Genomic DNA, 21286 nt, shown 5'->3' with positions numbered 1-21286 from the left:
ATGGTCATCAGTCCCCTAGAACTTAGAACTACTTAAACCTAACTAACCTAAGGACATCACACACATCCATGCCTGAGGCAGGATTCGAACCTGCGACCGTAGCAGTCGCGTGGCTCCGGACTGAGTGCCTAGAACCGCAAGACCACCGCGGCCGGCAATTGACATCACCACCACCAACTATCTCAGCTGCAGCTGCACTGTTGCTTCATCTCTGGACTATGAGGCCCTCAGCACTGGCCAGGAGCACAAACTGGAACTCACTCACCTCTGCCTGGTTGCTGCTTTGGGCCTCCACTTCAATGTACTTTGGTCCATGGCTCCGACAGCAATACATGGTGTGAAGTATCCACTGGCTCACTGCACCTGTTCCTGTCCACTGCCTTCCACAAGGCTTCAATCGACTCTTATATAATCTGGTTCAAAGCAGCATGCATGCACACTTCCACCACTCTTCTGCCTCTGGTACATATTGGCCTTCATATCACACACAAAGCTGACCTGGAGATTTCAGCTACTGACATTGTTTATGTGCCAGACCACTTCCTGAAGCTCACCAATCTGCCTCTCTCCTGCAACCCATCTGCCTCCCTCCAGTAAATGACAAACTCATAGAACATTCACTCACAGCGACCTCACCTCATACACCCATGTCATGCTGTGCTTCAATGTTCACCCGTCCCCATTTTGCCCACACTACTCCCCCCCCCCCCCCACCACCACCAGTTCCTGAGGCAATACTCCAAGAAATTCACCCTACATCTTCAAGGCACTCCTACCTGTGTCTCGATCAAATCAATAGCCTGAGGCCTACATGCTGCCTGACCTCACACCACTCAGCCCAACCACCATCCTCATTAACACTCTACAGCCACCCACCAACGATAAAGCCAGCATCAGTGCCAACACCATTCGCAGTACCCCTGCTGCTGACCTGCAGTGATGCCATCCTACTGCACCACTGCCTTGGACATGGCAGAAATTCCACCAAATTATGCCGGTACTGCTCCCAACTCTGTCCCCAATCCACCAGCCACAAACAATGCAGGCATAAACATCATCGATGTCCAGGGCACTCCCACCCCTGTCCCTCTACCTCTCCTGAAGCCATTTCACCTATGCTATATGCTGACTACACCCCTGATGCCACACTGCCAACCTTGCTACATATGTCACTCTCTTAGTGGCATTATTTCATACTTTTGCAGTGCTCTAGCCCAGACCTGCCAGCCACTGTCCTAAATCTCTAGAGTGCCCGATGTGTGCATTTCGCACTGTCAAATGTAGCCTCTTTAAGTTGTCAGCCACTCCACGTAGTGACCTAGCAGTGCCACACTGTTCCTGCAGCTACCATCCCGCACTGCCAACATTACCCAGCACCTGCTCGCTGCATGTGCAGCTCCTGAAATAGGCTGCTCTTCATTCACTTTCCCTTCACCTCCTTGCTCTAGTAGACCTGGCTCAGCACCCCACAACCCACGCACCACCAGCTGATATATCACTCGAGCACTCACTAGCTCCTCCCTGTCATGCAGTGCCCCTGCACTACTGAATGCCAACTACCTGCCTAACTCATGCCTGTCGTCCTGAAGTCAGGTGGCAGCCCTGAGCCTCACCATTGGTAAAACACACCTCTCTGCCAGTACCAGCCTCCATCATTGCCACTTTGTTCCTCCTCCATGTACCATTCTTGTGGGAGTGGGAACTGTGTGATGGCCCTCCACTGCACATAGGTCTAAGCAACCCAGCCTCATTCCATATGTGCCTAACTCACTAGTGCCATCTGCTAATGCAGCACCTCTGCCTACCTCCACCCAAAGCTCTCAGTTCTGTTGTGCAACTGGACAACCGTCTACTATGGTGGTGGCTATGGGGACCAAGACTATAGCTCCACAACTAGCTAGACTTCTGTTGGCCTAACCTCACTCTGAGTTCTCATCTTCCCATCAAGGTGACAACATCAGAGTTCGATCCCACACGCACAACATGATGGACATGCCACGTGGCTGTGTCCTTCATATCTGAGGTGCTCATTGCCAAATACTGAAAATCATCCATGCCGTGCAGTCTCTACCCATGCAATGCAGGTTGGTATGTAATGCAGTATGTAAAGCATCACACTACAAGACATTCCCTCCAGCTGGCAAGTGTGTGTGGCCATGCAGGTACTAACCAAGATTTAACATCCCACCCATCATGGGTGGTACAATCATATCAAAAAGTTGTGTTCCATTTCCTTGAATCTTGCCATGACCATTTCTTCCATGAGAGACATTACCAGTTCCATGCATTGTATCAGCAAAACTCATCTTTGTGCTAGTGAATATTCAGCAACCAGTTACTGACTTTGTTCTGTGTCCCATACTCAAGTGGAACATGAGTAGAGCATTTATTTTCCTGGCAAATTGTCACTAAGGATGCTATTATTACTCTACCTCATGGTGCTGCTCTTTTATTTTGTGTTATTTTATCAGCAAGTGACTTTTGCTAAGAAATATTAATTTCCGATACCATTTCAGTGCTCCCTACAGTAACTGAGTTAGCTAAATAAACCTGTTGTTTGTCTTAAACCTATTGTGAACATAACTCACTGTGCTAGTGCTCAACATGCTAGTTCTCACATCCACGATCTAAGTTTTTTTTTTTTTTGTGATTATTTAAGTACATTCCTACATGCTCATTTGCGAAACAATGTTCTGTATTACTTCCACCTGTTGTGCAATTAGTTGTCAATCTATTACATCCTACAGTTGCTCAATGTGGGACATGTTTTAGTGATTGTTTGCCCAGTGGAGTTGGCAGTTGTATTCATGAGCATATCTGTCACAAGGAAGGTATGTAAGGGATTTGTTTTGCTGGAAGAGAATACATTTTATATATGATGCTAGAGCAGACTGTGTAATGTTCTGATGCATCCTGGACTGTTCAGTTTTCCTTCAACAAACCCCAGAAGTGTAGAGTTATTATAGACTATCGTTCCCCAGCTTATGTTACCCACAATTAACCCATCACTGCCTATTACACCTTAGTCTGTCCTTTTCGATACCACACTTACATATAACCATTACAAATTCAAAGGCAGAATCTACTCATCATCATCATCATCATCATCATCATCATCACATTCTTCTTCTACTACTGCTACAGTTTCCAGCCCCTGGTTGGGTCTGTTTGGAACATAAGCCTCTCCATCTTGTCCTGTCCTCCCACCACCAATCTCTCTCTCCATTCTTCTTTCAATTGTGGAAAACCTTGTGGAAACCCTTACACTGTAAGACCTGGAGGAGCACTCAAGACATCACTTCCACAAATTATCAAACTTCTTGACAATGTACTCCTGCCTTGGAGCACCACTGCCCATCAACACCAATTCCACCCACAGAGAACCCCCTTATCAACACTTTGTAGCACCCAGACCCTGCATGCTGACCTTGTCAGTTTGCCACATCCTCCAAAACTCCCTTCCAGCATTCCATGAAATAGAGAACTCAGACAAACCTGAAACATTGTTGTTAACATTTCCACCAATCCCACAGAAGATTCAACCCTATAGAAAAGCCTCACCTATAGGCCTGCACACATTTTTAACCACATTGGGCTTGTCAAAGGACTACTTTTCTTCTCTCAATCACTAAAGTTGAAACACCCTTTTCTGCAAATCCCTCCAACCAGTCAATCTAATATCAGCATTTAACCTTGCCTCTCCCAGTTAGTACCACCATCCAATTGTCACGTCCATCTCACTGTCACCTAACCGCCCCCTATTCACCTTCCAGGAATTCTTTGCCTCCAGATTGGCCCCACTGTACTACCCCAGGTCTCTCTGTAAGAATACTAACTTCTTAGTAGAAGAAAGGACAGCCATTTACAGCCTCAAAACAGATCCTGATGTAATCATCCTCCCTGCAGAAAAAGGCTCCACCACTGTCATGATGAATCACAGTGATTACCAGGGAGAACACTTCTGCCAACTGTCTGAGTCCTTTACCTACGTGGTCGTCCATAGTAATTCCATTCCAGAAATCCACCATAATAACCTCTAATCCTGAGTGAAAGCCTTTGGCTCATTCCAGAATCTCTCCCCTGAGTCTATCTGCTTTCTCACCCCCAACAATCCCCCCCTTCCCCCCTCACACACACACCAACCTTCTACATGCTTCCCATAGTCCACAGACCTAACAGTCCTGGATGCCTCAATGTAGTCAGTTACTGTGCTCTTGCTGAGAGGATTTCCACTCTTGTCAACTAGCACCTCCTACCAACTCCCCAAAGCTTAGCTTCTTTCATCAAAGATACTGCCAACTTACTTCGTTAACTCTCAATCATCCCCACACCATTACTACCTGGATCCCTACTGATCACTGTTGATGCCACTTCCCTGTACACCAACACTGCTCACGCCCTATTTCTCCTGCTGTCCTTCTGACTCCAAACCCAGAGCCACAGTCCTCATACATCTTCCCAACTATATTTGCATGCACAGCTACTACTCCTGTGAGGGAGGTTTGTAAATCTGCAGCACAGCCATTGGCATCTGCTTGGCACCTTCCTATGCTAACCTATTTATGGATCATCTAGAGAGAACCTTCCTAGCCTCCTGAAATTCCAAACCCCTTATCTGGTCCTGGTTCATTGATGATATCTTCATGGTCTGGACTTGGGGTGAAGACACACTATCCTCATTCCTCCACAACCTTAGCACCTTCTCTCCCATCCACATCACGTGGTCCTCCTCAAACCCACGTGTCACTTTACTGGATGTTGACCTCAAGCTTTCTGACAGCTCTATCTACATGTCTATCCATATTAAACCTACTAACCACCAACAGTACCTAGATTTTTGATTTGACAGCTATCACCCCTTCCACAACAAAAACTCACTCTCATACAGCCTGGCCATCTGCACATGGGGTATCTGCAGTATGAGATTTCCCTTGCCCAGTGGCTAAAGGTCTCACATCAAACGCAGATTTCTCGTGCCATATCCTCATTTATACCTAATCCTCCCACCATCCCCAAGAATCAGCTAGGAAGGAGTACCCCCCCCCCCCCTCAGCACCCAGTATGACTCTGTACTGGAGCAACTGAACCATATCGTATTCAAGGGTTTTGGTTATCAATGACCATGCCGGGAAATGAGGGCATCCTACCCCAGATCCTTTCCACTCCTTCCAAACTAATACTAGTAGACTTCTCTTGGCCAGGAATGCTTGTTTTTACTGTACTAGTCTGCTTTTTATGTCTTCCTTGCTCTGTCCATCATGGGTTATTTTGCTGCCTAGGTAACTTCTTCACCTTCATCTGCTTCACGATTGCCAACCCTTCGGTTATGTTTCTCGCTGTTGTCGTTTTTTCTATTTCTCGTTACTTTCACCTTTTTTCAGTTTACTCTCAATTCGTATTCTGTCTGTTCATTCCATTCAGCAAATTGTGTAATTCTCCTCCACTTTCACTGAGGACAGCAATGTCATCAGTGAATTATACCATTGATATCCTTTCCCATTGAATTTTAATTCCACTTTTGAACCTTTCTTGTAGTGACAAAAGACTACATCCCTACCTTACACCCTTTTTAATCTGAGGACTTTGTTCTAAGTCTTCCGATCTTATTGTTCCCTATTGGCTGTTGTACACATTATACATCTTTCCCTACAGCCTGCCCCAATTTGTCTCAGAATTTTTAACATGTTGCACCATTTTGCATTGTGGAATGCTTTTACCAGGTCGATAAATCCTATGAAGAGGTCTTGATTTTTCTTTTGTCTTCCATTATCAACTGCAATGTCAGAATTGCCTCTCTGGTGCCTTTACCTTTCCTAAAACCAAACTGATTGTCATCTAACACATCCTCAATTTTCTTTCCCATTCTTCTGTATAATTATTCTTGTCAGCAACTTGGACTCATGAGCTGTTACGCTGGCTGTATGATAATTCTTACTTCTTGTTGGCTCTTGCAATGTTTGGAATTGTGCGGATGATGTTTTTCCGGAAGTCATATGGTATATTGCCAGAGTCATACACTCTACACACCAGGGTGAATGGTTGTTTTGTTGCCACTACCCCCTATTTATTTCATTCCTAAGTGACATGTATTTTGACATTCCTGAATTTCCCCGAACATTTTTGTACTTCCTTCTTTCATTGGTCAGCTGAGTATTTCTCCTGTTACCCCTGCTTTCTTCACAGTTACCTTCTTTGTACCTATGTTTTTGTTTTCACCTTCTGTGATTGCCCTTTTTAGAGAAGCCCAGTCCTCTTCAACTGAGCTGTCTACTGAACTATTCCTTATCACAGTATCTGTGGCCTCAGAGAACGTCAAGAATATCACTTCATTCCTGAGTACTTACATATCCCATTTCTTTGTGCACTGATTCTTCCTAATTAGTCTCTTAAACTTCAGTCTACTCTTCATCACCATTAAATTATGATCTGAGTATACATCTGCTCCTGAATATGCATTAAAATTCAGTATCTTATTTCAGAATCCCTGCCTGACCATGATGTAATGTAACCGAAGTCTTCCCATATCTTCTGGCCTTTTCCATGTGTGCCTCCTCTTCCTGTGATTCTTGAACAGAATATTTGCTCTTACTAGCTGAAATATGCTGCATAACTCAATCAGTCTTTCTCCTCTTTCATTGCTACCAGCAAGCTGATATTTTCCCATAACCCTTTGTTCTACTGCTTCTCCTACAACCACATTCCAATCCTCCATAACTATTAGATTTCCATCTTCCTTTACATACTGAATGACGTATTGAATGTCTTCATACACATTCCCTATCTCGTTATATTCAGCTTGTGATGTCAGCATGTGTATCTGAACTATCATTGCCCATGCTGTTGATTCTGATGAGAACAACCCTATCACTGAACTGTTCACCGTAACTCACTCTATTTCCTACATTCCTGATTATAATGAATCCTATTCCCAATATCCCATTTTCTGCTCCTATTGATATTACTCTACATTCATCTGACCAGAAATCATTGTCTTCTTTCCATTTCACTTCACTGACCCCACTATATCTAGATCAAGCCTTATCATTTTCCTTTTCAGATTTCATAGCTTTTCTACCTTGTTCAAACTTGTGACACTCCATACCCTGACTTGTAGAATATTATCCTTCCATTTGTTACTCAATGTTTTTCTCATGGGTACCTCCCCATTGTCAGTCCCCTCCTGGAGATCTGAATGGAGATATCATCATGGCACTTTTTCAATTACAGGCCACTTGTCCTGTGGATTCACATTGTGTGTCTTTAATGCAGTGGTTTCCATTGCCTTCAGCATCCTCATGTTTTTGATCCCTGCTGATTCTCCCACCTTTAAGGGCACAGAGCAAGAGAATGCCCCAGACCTCTGTTCTCTCCTACACCAAGTGTCATATCACTGTGGAGGATCCAGGTGAAGACCCTGTCACAGGCTTGCCCTATCCCACCAGAGGCAGAGCCACAGGTGAAAGTAGCCATGCCATACAAGTTGCATCTTAAAAGTTTGCTGAATAGTCCCAGATGTTAAAAACTACACTGGTTATAATGATGTGTCCATGCATAAGCACTGAGAAACGTGTCAACAAGTGCTCTATCATGTAAATCACCAAAGTGATGCTGTGATGTATATTGCAGCAAAGCTAACAGAGTTTGTGTGAGAACTTGTGTAATTCAAAATGGAGTGCAAAATGCAGCAAAGTCTTAACTGAAGTTTTGCTTCAAATTAGGGAATGCAGTGAGGGAGACTCATGGAATGTTAGTCTCAGTTATGGTGTTGAAGCACTGAGTAAAAAGTGTGCTTCAGTAGTTTAAACCGTTTAGAGAAGAAAAGAAGGAGTCAAGGATGAGCTGCGTTTGAGTCGACCATCAACAAGCAAAATCCCAGACAACATCAACTGAATGTGACAGATGCTTGCAGATGATCAGCAGCTTGCTGTGAAAATGATAGTAAAAGAGTTGAAGATAAGCAAAAACAGCGTAAGAATTATTATTCATAAACATTTGAATATGTACCTGATTTGTACCACAAACGTTCATAGATGAGGAAGAGCAAACTCAAATGGAAACATCTAGGACTGATCTGGGAAAACATCATTCATCATCCTTCAATTGATGACAGTTGCAAGATCTTGTGGCCAATTCTGGTGGTACCATAATCAGCTGCATTTGCACAATGTGGGCCAGATGCTGACAGACTTATCCATCCCATTTCACAGACCACAGTAGCTGACATCACTTCCAAGCTCCAAGGGCTCAGTGCTTGGAGGCAACAGTGACCATGTGTGTGTGAGTTGTATATGTATGTGAGTTTGTACATGTGATGAAGGATTTCATTCAATAACTGTTGAACTGTCTACTTTTAAATATCCCTATCTTCTGTTCAACACCTCTTCTATGTGATGAATAGTATTCAATCGAATTCTTATTCTATCCCAGAATTTGAAGAGAAAGAATGAGATGTACTGGCATTGAGTAAATGAAAAATTCACATACAACTCCAGATTTCTGATGATAGTGCCACTGAGTAAAATATTATAACATTTTGGTAGTTGTCAACCTTCCCAGGTTGACTTTTCCTGTTCTGCATGCCTGCTAACATGTCTGTTGAAACATTTATTCACTGCAGGAATATATAATCAGTTTATCAGCCCTTCACTTCCCACAATTATTACACCAGTTTCACTCCCGAGAAGATTATCATGCCACCTCTGTAACTCTATTATAGCCAGTCCTTCTGCAAAGTCAAGTGAGTGTATGACTTCTCTTCAAAACTACCCTGGTCTGAAATGCATCGAGCAAAACTCTCCATCGAAGCTATGATTTCTTTTGGCCATTTCATTAGATTAAGTCCATTCTACCAGCTGTTTGCATACATCATACAAAATAAGATTTCTGATTTCCTATACTCCTCCTCAACCTACTTTCCAATATATGGCTTATATCCTTGTGTGTATGCTGTAAAAGTTGTTCTGCGCATGAATAAAGGAAAAATAAATATTGTTCTATTCCAACAATATTAGGAAAAGGAAAAATTTCTACTCACTGTAAAGATGACATATTGAATTGAAAACATGCACAATGAAAAGACTGTTACACATTATGGCTTTTGGCCAAAGACCTCTTCAGCAAAGAGAGCACACACACAAAACATACACACATTCACACAAACAAGCACACCTCATGCACACAAAACCGCTTACTACCAACAGCTCCACCCAGAATATACAAAGGGCATTCAAAAAGTTTTTCACAGTCGTCTATAATTTTTGTATTTTTTGCAGTAGGAGAATGAAATTTTTTGTGAACATACTTGAAACATTTAGCTATAAGTTGTTATATAAAAGTATTTTCTTTTATTTACAGGTGAGCCATAATGGACTGTGAAGTAGACGTCAGGTTGCGACAATGGTCGGTGATGGAGTTCCTCTTCAAGACCAGCGATGACTCTGCCACATCGATTCATAGGACGTTGCTCCCTATTTACGTGGAGGACACAGTGGATCACAGCAGTATCCAGTGGTGGTTGAAGAGTTTTAAAGAAGGTGATTTCTCTGTACTGGACAATCCATGATGGGGTAGACCATCGACAGCATGACAGATGTGTGATGACACGACAGCTTGTTGAAATGACACATTTGTCATTGGGTAATGTGGTATCACTGGTACAGTCACTAGGGTACAGAAAAATCTGTGCACATTGGGTGCCTAGATTATTGAAAAGAGAAATGAAAACGATGAGGAAGAATGTGTGCGAGGGTCTCATAGAGACCTTTACTGAAGAGTGGAAATGGTGTTTTGATGGCATCATTACCTAGGATGAAATACGGTTGTTTTTGTCCAAACCTGAGAACAAATCCCAATCCATGGAGTGGCATCTTCCGGGTTCCCCTCAGAAGAAGAAACCATGACTTTCACAAACAGCAGGCCGAAAGGTGATGGCCTCCTCCTTCTGGGATCAGTGTTGTGTCATTTTCATTGGCATTTTGGAACCTGGCTCCACAATTAATTGGGACCGTTACTGTTTGTCATTGGACAAGCTGCAACGTGCCAAGAAGACCTACAGACCACAGCTTCAGGGTCAGCTCAACAGGCTACACCATGACAATGCCAAACCCCATACAGTCCTTATGGCACAGGAGAAAATCAGGAAAATGGGTTGGAAAATTGTTCCTCATCCTCCCTACAGTCCAGACTTGACTCCATCTGATTTTTACCTCTTTGGTCATCCGAAGGCGCACTTGCACTTTAAAACATTTGACAGTGAATAAGACATTATTTCCTGTGTCAAACAATGGTGTAAAAGTCAATCCCTAGAATTTTACCAAAGTGCATTTACATCATGGAAAGAACTTTGGGCCAGATGTGTCACAGCTGATGGAGGCTACATTGACTAGGCTCAATGTATAGCTAAATGTTCCAAGTATGTTCACAAAAAATTCTCCTCCTGCAAAAAATAAAAAAAATTAGAGATGATTGTGCAAAACTTTTTGAACACCCTTTGTAGCTATCGCATAAATAACAATCTGGCATGGGGCAAGGAAGGGGAAGGGGTAGCAGGGAAGAGGTGGGGACAAAAAATGCACTGTCTGTCAGGGCATGCAGGGACTAGATGGCAGCCTGACAAGAATTGCAGGTGCAGCTGGAGTGGGGCAGAGAAGGGGGAGGGGTAGGGGTAGCAGGGAAGAGGTGGGGGCAGAAAAGAGCACTATTTGGCAGGGCATGCAGGGACTAGATGGCAGCCTGACAAAAATTATAGGTGCAGCACTGGGAGGTGGGGTGTTTGACAGAAACAACAGGGAGCAGAAAAGGAGAGAATCAGGGAAGGGGTAAGGACAGGTGAGTGCATTTACTGAGGGTGAGAATCAGTGAGGGTGTAAGGATGTGAAAAGGGAGGATGTGGTGGGACAGAGGGACAGAAACCATTCAGTGGAGGGAGTTGGGATAGTAGAACACTGTAGGTTGAGGCCAGGATAATTTCAGGAGTGGAGCATGTGTTGTACGGGTAATTCTGATTTGTGCAGTTCAGAAAAGCTGGTGGTGGATGCAGATGCCCAGGTTGTGAAGCAGCCATTGAAATAAAAATGTTATGTTTAGCTGCATGTTGAGCCACAGATTCGTCTATTTTGCTCTTGGCCACAGTTTGGTGGTGGATGTTCCAACTTGCTACCTGGTTTGTTGTTGTTGTTGTTGTTGTTGTTGTCTTCAGTCCTGAGACTGGTTTGATGCAGCTCTCCTTGCTACTGTATCCTGTGCAAGCTTCTTCGTCTCCCAGTACTTACTGCAACCTACATCCTTCTGAATCTGCTTAGTGTATTCATCTCTTGGTCTCCCTCTATGATTTTTACCCTCCACACTGCCCTCCAATGCTAAATTTGTGATCCCTTCATGACTCAGAACATGTCCTGCCAACCGGTCCCTTCTTCTTGTCAAGTTGTGCCACAAACTCCTCCCCAATTCTATTCAATACCTCCTCATTAGTTATTTGATCTACCCATCTAATCTTCAGCATTCTTCTGTAGCACCACATTGCAAAGGCTTCTTTCTCTTCTTGTCCAAACTATTTATCGTCCATGTTTCACTTCCATACATGGCTACACTCCATACAAATACTTTCAGAAACGACTTCCTGACACTTAAATCTATACTCGATGTTAACAAATTTCTCTTCTTCAGAAACGCTTTCCTTGCCATTGCCAGTCTACATTTCATATCCTCTCTACTTCGACCATCATCAGTTATTTTACTCCCCAAATAGCAAAACTCCTTTACTACTTTAAGTGTCTCATTTCCTAATCTAATTCCATCAGCATTACCCGACTTAATTCAACTACATTCCATTATCCTCATTTTGCTTTTGTTGATGTTCATCTTATATTCTCCTTTCAAGACACTGTCCACTCCGTTCAATTGCTCTTCCAAGTCCTTTGCTGTCTCTGACAGAATTACAATGTCATCGGCGAACCTCAAAGTTTTTATTTCTTTTCCATTGACTTTAATACCTACACCGAATTTTTCTTTTTTTCCTTTACTGCTTGCTCAATATACCAATTAAATAACATCGGGGACAGGCTACAACCCTGTCTCACTCCCTTCCCAACCGCTGCTTCCCTTTTCATGCCCCCTCCACTCTTATAACTGCCATCCGGTTTCTGTACAAATTGTAAATAGCCTTTCGCTCCCGGTATTTTACCCCTGCCACCTTTATAATTTGAAAGAGAGTATTCCAGTCAACATTGTCAAAAGCTTTCTCTAAGTCTACAAATGCTAGAAACTTAGGTTTGCCTTTCCTTAATCTCGCTTCTAAGATAAGTCGTAACGTCAGTATTGCCTCACGTGTTCCAATATTTCTACGGAATCCAAACTGATCTTCCCCTAGGTCGGCTTCTACCAGTTTTTCCATTCGTCTGTAAAGAATTCACGTTAGTATTTTGCAGCATGGCTTATTAAACTGATAGTTCGGTAATTTTCACATCTGTGAACACTTGCTTTCTTTGGGATTGGAATTATTATATTCTTCTTGAAGTCTGACGGTATTTCGGCCTGTCTCATACGTCTTGCTCACCAGATGGTAGAGTTTTGTCAGGACTGGCTCTCCCAAGGCAGTCAGTAGTTCTAATGGAATGTTGTCTACTCCCGGGGCCTTGTTTCGACTCATGTCTTTCAGTGCTCTGTCAAACTCTTCACGCAGTATCGTATCTCCCATTTCATCTTCACCTACATCCTCTTCCATTTCCATAATATTGTCCTCAAGTACATCGTCCTTGTATAGACCCTCTATATACTCCTTCCACCTTTCTGCTTTCCCTTCTTTGCTTAGAACTGAGTTTCCATCAAAGCTCTTGATATTCATGCAAGTGGTTCTCCTTTCTCCAAAGGTCTCTTTAATTTTCCTGAAGGCAGTATCTATCTTACCCCTAGTGAGATAAGCCTCTACATCCTTACATTTGTCCTCTAACCATCCCTGCTTAGCCATTTTGTACTTCCTGTCGATCTCATTATGGGACGTTTGTATTCCTTTTTGCCTGCTTCATTTACTGCGTTTTTATATTTTCTCCTTTCATCAATTAAATTCAATATTTCTTCTGCTACCCAAGGATTTCTACTAGCCCTCGTCTTTTTACCTACTTGATTCTCTGCTGCCTTCACTACTTCATCCCTCAGAGCTACCCATTCTTCTTCTACTGTATTTCTTTCCCCCATTCCTGTCAATTGTTTCCTTATGCTCTCCCTGAAACTCTGTACAACCTCTGGTTTAGTCAGTTTATCCAGGTCCCATCTCCTTAAATTCCCACCTTTTTGCAATTTCTTCAGTTTTAATCTACAGTTCATAACCAATAGATTGTGGCCAGAGTCCACATATGCCCCTGGAAATGTCTTACAATTTAAAACCTGGTTCCTAAATCTCTGTCTTACCATTATATAATCTACCTGATACCTTTTAGTATCTCCAGGATTCTTCCATGTATACAACCTTCTTTTATGATTCTTGAACCAGGTGTTAGCTATGATTAAGTTATGCTCTGTGCAAAATTCTACTAGACGGCTTCCTCTTTCATTTCTCTCCCCCAATCCATATTCACCCACTATGCTTCCTTCTCTCCTTTTTCCTACTCTCGAATTCCAGTCACCCATGACTATTAAATTTTCGTCCCCCTTCACTACCTGAATAATGGAGACCTGGTTTGTAGTCACACCAATATAAAAAGCTGTGCAATGGTTGCAACAGAGCTGATATACAACATCGGTGCTTTCACAGGTGTCCTGGCCCCCAATTTACCTTTTCCTTTTTCCAGTCATTTGCATTTGTTGATGCCAAATTGATACGTTACTGATTTCAGAGCCAAATGGCTCAAAGTCATTTGGATCTGAATTTAATAGCAGATAATGTTGACATCAATACATACAGCTGAGTGGAAAAAGGAAAAGAAAAAGAGGGGCATATAAAAAACATTAATTTTCCCTCCATTAATGGTAAAGCAGCTTTAACAGAGTGGTCACAATGATAAGACCCATATCACACAGGAATACGCAGAAGAAGGGTGCAGTATATTGCCAGGAGGTTGAGATGATCAGCTGTGTGGAGAACAGTTGGTAAGGCAATGGAGACATTGCTTGATGCTTATCAGATCAGGGTAATATTGAAAGAGAAGAGGTAAATTCATTTGATTTTTAATAGTATTGACCATAATGGAGTTACTCTTCTGTCTTCCATCACAATGGAAATCACAAGATCGTTCTGTGCGTACTCTTTACAGCTGCCTACTCCAGTCCCATCACTAGTTGAATCTGCTCCATCAAAAGGGCATCACATTTGAGATGATCCTTGGAGCTGCCACAATTGTCACTGATTACTTATTCGCCCTCTTCTCCTCATATCATAATGATCACAATTTACAAATTATGATTTTTCTTTTAATTTTACATAATTTCTTTCCTTAGCTGCTGTTTCTCTACCATTTCATTTTACTTTCATTCTTTCTGTTGCTCCACATTTCCATATAATTTGTGCTTCTGTTGTTCACTGCCCTTGTCTTTTCTCTGACTTTATTCACCGGCCTTCCTGCTGCTTCAAACTTTTAAGGTTTTTAATCTCATTTGTTGCTAATTTCATTTTCCACTCATCATGTCCAGTTTTTTTTTTCTTTTTAGACTGTGTGTCATAGACAAATCCTCATCTCCCATTACTCTCATTCTCTCCAAAAACATGTAGGCATCTTTGATTCAGAGAGCTTGTGTTTCTTATTATTCTCAGTTTTGCTTACTGCTGCAGCAACATGGTAAATATAATACCTTTTCTGTATAAGTTTCATTAAAATTCCATTAGTTTAATCTTCTCACATACACTTTAATTCATTATTTTTATTTCAATCGTGTCCTCTGTGAACTCAGGAAACTTGCATTTTCTTAAGTTCTTACTTTATAATGAGCCATTCTGAAGTTGTTACATCAATTGTGTGTACTAATTTCCATTATTAATACTCATATCTTTGACTTTCTGCATAGAATATAGATTACACAAGGTACTTATATGTCATTTTTTATTAGTGTTTTCAACATCAAAACAATAAAAGCTTGAAAGGACAGATTGTCTGTATCTATGTTTAAAACTGATATGCTAATCTTGATTAAACATGTACACAATGTAATGAGATGAGTCAGGAAGCTAATACAATAAATCATTAATAAATTTTGCTATGCTATTCCCTTTTTTTGTTTGCATCTCTCAGAAAAAGAGTTTTCAGCATAGTACAACAGAGCGTTCTTCTACATATCGTACTGGTCCAAGAAAATGTGAACAGTAAAATGACTAGTACAATTTAATGAAATTTTCATAATTTCCCTCACCTGTAAGTCATTGCAGTCACCGGGCATTACTGTACAACCACATTTGCAGGAGATATGTTCTTCTATTTGCACGTACCCACAAGTTACATAACCAGTGTTTCGTTCGTTACGTCTTACCTGGAAGTTCCACAATAAAATATTATGAAAACAATTTTAATTTATTAAATATGATGGAACCATGGCTTCTCTCTCTCTCTCTCTCTCTCTCTCTCTCTCTCTCTCTCTCTCTCTCTCTCTGTGTGTGTGTGTGTGTGTGTGTGTGTGTGTGTGTGTGTGTGTTGTTTCTTTTCTTGTTTATATGTCTAATATATTTTAAATTAATAAATAAAAATTCCAAAAGACTTTCATTCCCCCATCCTCTCTGTCCCTCTTTTAAAAAAACACACTACATTTTTTCGCATGACCAAGGTTATGTAGGCTCCATATACAGGGTGAATCATGTAAAATGTAACACCCCTTTCATTTCATGAATGGTTTGAGATATCGAAACAAGGTTTTTGGCAAATGATAGTATGCAAAGGGGCATTTACCTTGGAATGTGATAAGAAGCCGTAACTCCTGTGTCAATTGAGGTATTGAAGCAAGTGTGATATTTTAAATAGAATGATATACTATATTTAATGACATTGAAAGCTCTTGAAAAGACAAGTACAGTGATAATCCTTGTTAATGTAAAGGCTGAAACTCTTCACAAAAGGATCCAAGAAAAATTCTAAAATTTAAAGGTAAGTCAGCTGGAATTGTGTTGTAAATATGCTCATGCCAATCCACATTGTAGTACCCAGCCTTATGACTATTTACTTGTCTGCACTGCAGAACTAGCAGAAACTGTCATCTATCAGCAGGTCACTTCTGCTTCAACATTCCTTGCATGCAGCCATCTACACCAATGAGAAAAAGTTAGACATGCAGGTTTTATACAGGAAATGGTAGCACAAGATGTATTTCCAAAGAACGTGGAATCAACCACAGGAGTATCATTCACATCTTGCATCGACATCAATTCCATCTGTAACATCAGTCACCACATCAGGCACTCCTCAGGATGTAATTTCAAAAGTTTCTTAGAATTTTACTGGTTTGCTCTGCACCAGTTGCAAAATGACGCTATGTTTTTACAATGTGTGCTCTTTACTGATGAAACAACTTTTACAAACCATGGTAATGTACAACAACAAAATGACCATGAAGTGTAAACCTATGGTTGGGCCTCATAGGAAATTCCATTTTCAGGCCTTTCTTCATCTCAGGAATGTTAACTGGAAATATGTATAAACACTTTCTTACAGACATTCCATCTGTTCTTCTACAAGATAACCACTGGATAAGCAGTGGTGTATAAAGTTCCAACATGATGGCTGCTCAGCTCACTCTTCCCAAGTTGCAATGCAAATACTAAATGTAAAGGTTCCTGACCATTGGATAGGATGGAATGGCTGACCAGGGCTGTTGACTTGACACCTCTTAATTTCTTTTTATGGACAGCAACTATGCCATATGATATATGCAATCAAATCACCACAGCATGAAATGCCATGTCACTCATTTTACTTTCATATGTTCATCTATCTCTCAAACAGTGATTGTAAATGTGCATTGCAGTTGATAATAAACAGTTTGAGAACATATTTAAGAAAAGTATAAAACTGCCTTTCATTAAGAAAAGTATTTATTTTGTGGATGACATGTCATCAGTCATTCTGAGTAAACTGTTTATTTAAATTGTACCCAATCTAGTTACAATTTCAAGTAGTATTTATACACCCATTTGTCCAACAGCAGGTGGTTTACTTCAGGAAGTATTCAGGTGTTTCCAGGAAAAGACAGGTCAAGTATTTTTTTTTTTTCCTGAATTTAAATAAGTTATCACAGCAGTTTATTTTTTCTCTGGATTAGGGCTGTTTATCATGAGGAAGTATGAATGAATGATATTTCTGTTTTAGCTTTGACAAGTAAGCAGAAACGGGGAGGGTTTAAATGGAAAACTGCCTGATGAAACACTAGTTGTCTCCACAAAAACCTGGAGACACAAGCACAATTTAAATACTTTTCTCAAGTCCCAGCTGAGGCATAAGAAGCTATCATTTGCTGTAGTTCCATACACAAAAATCATAGATGACCCTGTAATCGTGTCACAAAAGAGATGAGGTTTCATCTTAGTAGCCTAGATTTGTCTTGCTGCATTTAACTACAGTGCCTCACATGAGAGCTCTTTTGGCAGTCTTTAAACTGCAGGAGCTGACTCTGGCCACATTCCTTTCCAGTTTTAGTACATTTCTCAGATACTTTTGTTAAGAGTTTCAACCTAAACATTAACAAGCATTGTATCGCTGTGCTAATCTTTTTAAGCATTTAAGGATGCTTTTAAAGAGAGTATACCATTTTATTTAAAAAATCATACTTGCTTCAATATGTTGATCACCACAGGAGTTAAAACACTTTATTACATAACAAAGTACATGCCCCTTAGCATACTATCATTTGCTGAAACCCTCATTTCTATAGCTGGAACTATTCACTAAATAAAAGGGGATTTACATAAAGTTCAAAGTTCTCGGAAAATGGTAGAACTTTGATAGCACCAAGCCCATTGCAGTTATGATTGCTCAGATACAATAAACAGTTATCACCAACATTGTGCTGGCTGGACACATAATGCTGGGATTGCAGGTGGCCTGACGTGGAGACTATATCAGTTGGGGTGAGTTGTGGGAGAAAGAGGTGAGAAGCAGGAGGATGGATCAAGGATGGTAGGTAGTGGCTTAGAGGGAGGCAGCAGATGTGCAGAACTGGAATGCAGGAAGGGCCGGTGGCAGGTGCCGAGGCTAGGTATGTGAGACATGGGCGTTGGAGTCTGTCAGGTGGGGTGCACAATCAAGTTAGCATGGACTGGGAGGAGGTGGTATGATAGAGGTAGGGGAAACTGTTGGGCAGGCGGTATGGGGAAAGTATGTTAGCAGAGATAGAGACCAGGAGAATTACAGGAGTGAAGGATGTGTTGCAAGGATAACTCCCATAATCCTCCTGGTCCCAATCACCACCAGTCTACTGGCCAACAACCTTTGCCAAACAGTTTTCTGTTCAGAACATTTTTAGAACACTGTTCTTGGGAAACACAGTGGTTGATAAAATTATTCCAATAAATCAGTCTAGATACATTTACGACTTGCTGATGAGTTTTGGTATCCTATAAGGCCATTACCAGACCTTTCTTTTTTAATCTTGTAACAAGAGTGTTACATTTTGTAAGTTGTCAAAGAATGAATACAATCATAAAAGTAAAATAACCTAAAATAAATCATTGTATACCCTTGGTGACACCAGGAACCAGTTCTACAGAGCAGGCTACTCTAAAGAGACGTGTTTGGGCACAACAAATAGACTCTCACAATTATAGTTTTTGGCCATTAAGGCCTTCGTCAACAATAGACAAGACATCTCTCTCTCTCGCCCCCCCCCCCCCCCCCCTCTCTCTCTCATGCAAACACAATTCACACACACGACTGCAGTCTCAGGCAACTGAAACCACACTGCAAGCTGCAGCAACACTGTGATGGGAGTGGCGACTGTGTGGGGGTAAGGAGGAGGCTGGAGGGGGGAGGGGGAGGGATAGCATGGTGGGGGTGGCGGACAGCAAAGTGCTGCAGTTAGACCGAGGGCAGAGGAGAGGGGGGGGGAGGGGAAGAGGTGGAAAAGGAGAGAAATAAAAAGACTGGGTGTGGTGGTGGAATGACGGCTGTTTAGTGCTGGACTGGGAACAGGGAAGGGACTGGATAGGTGAGGACAGTGACTAATGAAGGTTGAGGCCAGGAGGGTTACGGGAATGTAAGATGTATTGCTGGGAAAATTCCCACCTGCGCGGTTCAGAAAGACTGGTGCTGGTGGGACGGATCCATATGGCACAGGCAGTCATTGAAATGAAGGATATCATGTTAGGCAGCGTGTTCAGCAACAGAGTGGTCCACTTTCTTCTTGGCTACAGTTTGTCAGAGCCATTCCTGTGGACAGACAGCTAGTTTGTTGTCATGCCTACATAGAATGCAGCACTGTGGTTGCAGCTTAGCATGTAGACCACTGGCTTTTGATGGGATAGATGATGTTAGTGACCAGACTGGAATAGGTGGTAGTGGGAGGATGTATGGGACAGGTCTTGCATCTAGGTCTATTACAGGGGTATGAGCCATGAGGTAAGTGATTGGGAGCAGGGGTTGTGTAAGGATGGACGTGTATATTGTGTAGGTTTGGTGGACAGGGGAATACTAGTGTGGGAGGGGTGGGAAGGGTAGTGGACAGGACATTTCTCATTTCAGGGCATGACGAGAGGTAATCAGAACCCTGCCAGAGAATGAAATTCAGTTGCTCCAGTCCTGGGTGGTCCTGAGTTACGAGGGGAGTGCTCCTCTGTGGCCAGATGGTGGGACTTTGGGAGGTGGTGGGAGACTGAAAAGATAAGGCACAGGAGATTTTATACAAGGTTGGGAGGATAGTTACAGTCTGTGTCTGCCACGATAGATGAGTGGTCAGCGTGACTGATTGCCGTCCTATGGGCTCGGGTTCGATTCCTGGCTGGGTCGGAGATTTTCTCTGATCAGGAACTGGGTGTTGTATTGTCTTTATCATCATTTCATCCCTGGCAAGCAGGTCACCCAATGTGGTGTCGAATGTAATGAGACCTGCACCAAGGCGCCGGACCTGCCCCGCAAGGGGCCTCCCAGCTAATGACGCCAAACGCTCATTTTCATTACAGTCAGTGAAGGCTTCAGTGAGACTCTCGGTATATTTCAAGAGGGGCTGCTCATCACAGCAGATGCAACAACCATGGGTGGCTAGGTCGTACAGAAGTGACTTCCTGGTATGGAATGGCTGGCTGCTGTCAAAGTGGAGGTATTGTTGGTGGTTAGTAGGTTTGGTATGGACAACCAGCAATGCATCCACAGCTGCCGCCCTTCCCTACCTTCCCCCCCCCCCCCCCTCCCCCAATTCACTGTCCACCATCCCCACCATACTATCCCTCCCCCTCCCTGCCCCAGCCTCCTCCTTTCCCCCAACCCATCGCCACTCCCATCATGCACTGGTGCTGCTGCTCACAGTGTGGTTTCAGTTGCCTGAAACTGAGTTATGTGTGTGAGTTGCCTTTGCGTGAGTGTGTGTGTGTATGTACGTGTGTCTATTGTTGACAAAGCCCATTGGCCAAAAGCTTTCAAGTGTGAAAATCTTTTAGTTGTGCCCATCTGCGACTCAGCATCTTCGCTATATGGTGAGTAGCAACTTTCCTTCTCAGAATATTGTTACATTTCATTCTGTATTTTCCATTGTTTGAATACATAGTTTGTGAAGCATTCACACAAACATATTTCCCACCCCAAAAGGATGTGCATTTGCAGTGCCCTACACTTCATGTCCTTCTTGTGATATATACTGAAGCTGCACTGTTCGTCTTTGGCACGCTAGTGTAAAAAGGGACAACAAGTCAGCTAAGTTGCAAAATCTGTGCAAGTCAACCATTTATGTACTTATAGTTATGTATATAAGATGACTCCTGGTGTTTCCTTTGTCTTTGAGGTAAGTCACATGCATCACACAAATTCATTTTGAAAACTTATGTTCAAAAACTTTACGTACAATTTATGCATGTTTTTTCATCTTGACTTTATCAAAACTCATTTGGGTGTCATTATATACTATGTCATATTTAATTGTCAGTTGTAAACATTACCTATGCTTTACAGGAATGTGATATATTGTGTAGTATTATAACATCAATTGTAAACTTTAACTGTGATTTTCACAAACCTTGACCACAATATCCTCATTCACAACTGACAGTTCTCAAATTTCAATACCAGAGAAGGAAAGTTGCTACTCACCATATAGCAGAGATGCAGAGTCGTGATAGGCACAACAAAATAGTTCACACAATTATAGCTTTTTGGCCATTAAGGCCTTTGTC

The 21286-nt window shown here is 42.1% G+C and overlaps 1 protein-coding gene across 1 annotated transcript in view; it reads right to left on the bottom strand.

Moving 5' to 3' along the window:
* Positions 1-21286, bottom strand: part of LOC126251550 (uncharacterized) — a 51561-nt gene that overhangs the window by 4773 nt on the left and 25502 nt on the right. Inside the window, exon 5 of the mRNA XM_049952062.1 lies at positions 15337-15453. Within this exon, the coding sequence (XP_049808019.1) occupies positions 15337-15453 (117 nt within the window). The remainder of the gene's footprint in view (positions 1-15336; positions 15454-21286) is intronic.

Source organism: Schistocerca nitens, chromosome 4 (assembly GCF_023898315.1).
Source record: "Schistocerca nitens isolate TAMUIC-IGC-003100 chromosome 4, iqSchNite1.1, whole genome shotgun sequence".
Taxonomy (NCBI): Eukaryota; Metazoa; Arthropoda; class Insecta; order Orthoptera; family Acrididae; genus Schistocerca; species Schistocerca nitens.
This window is presented reverse-complemented; position numbering and strand designations above follow the sequence as displayed.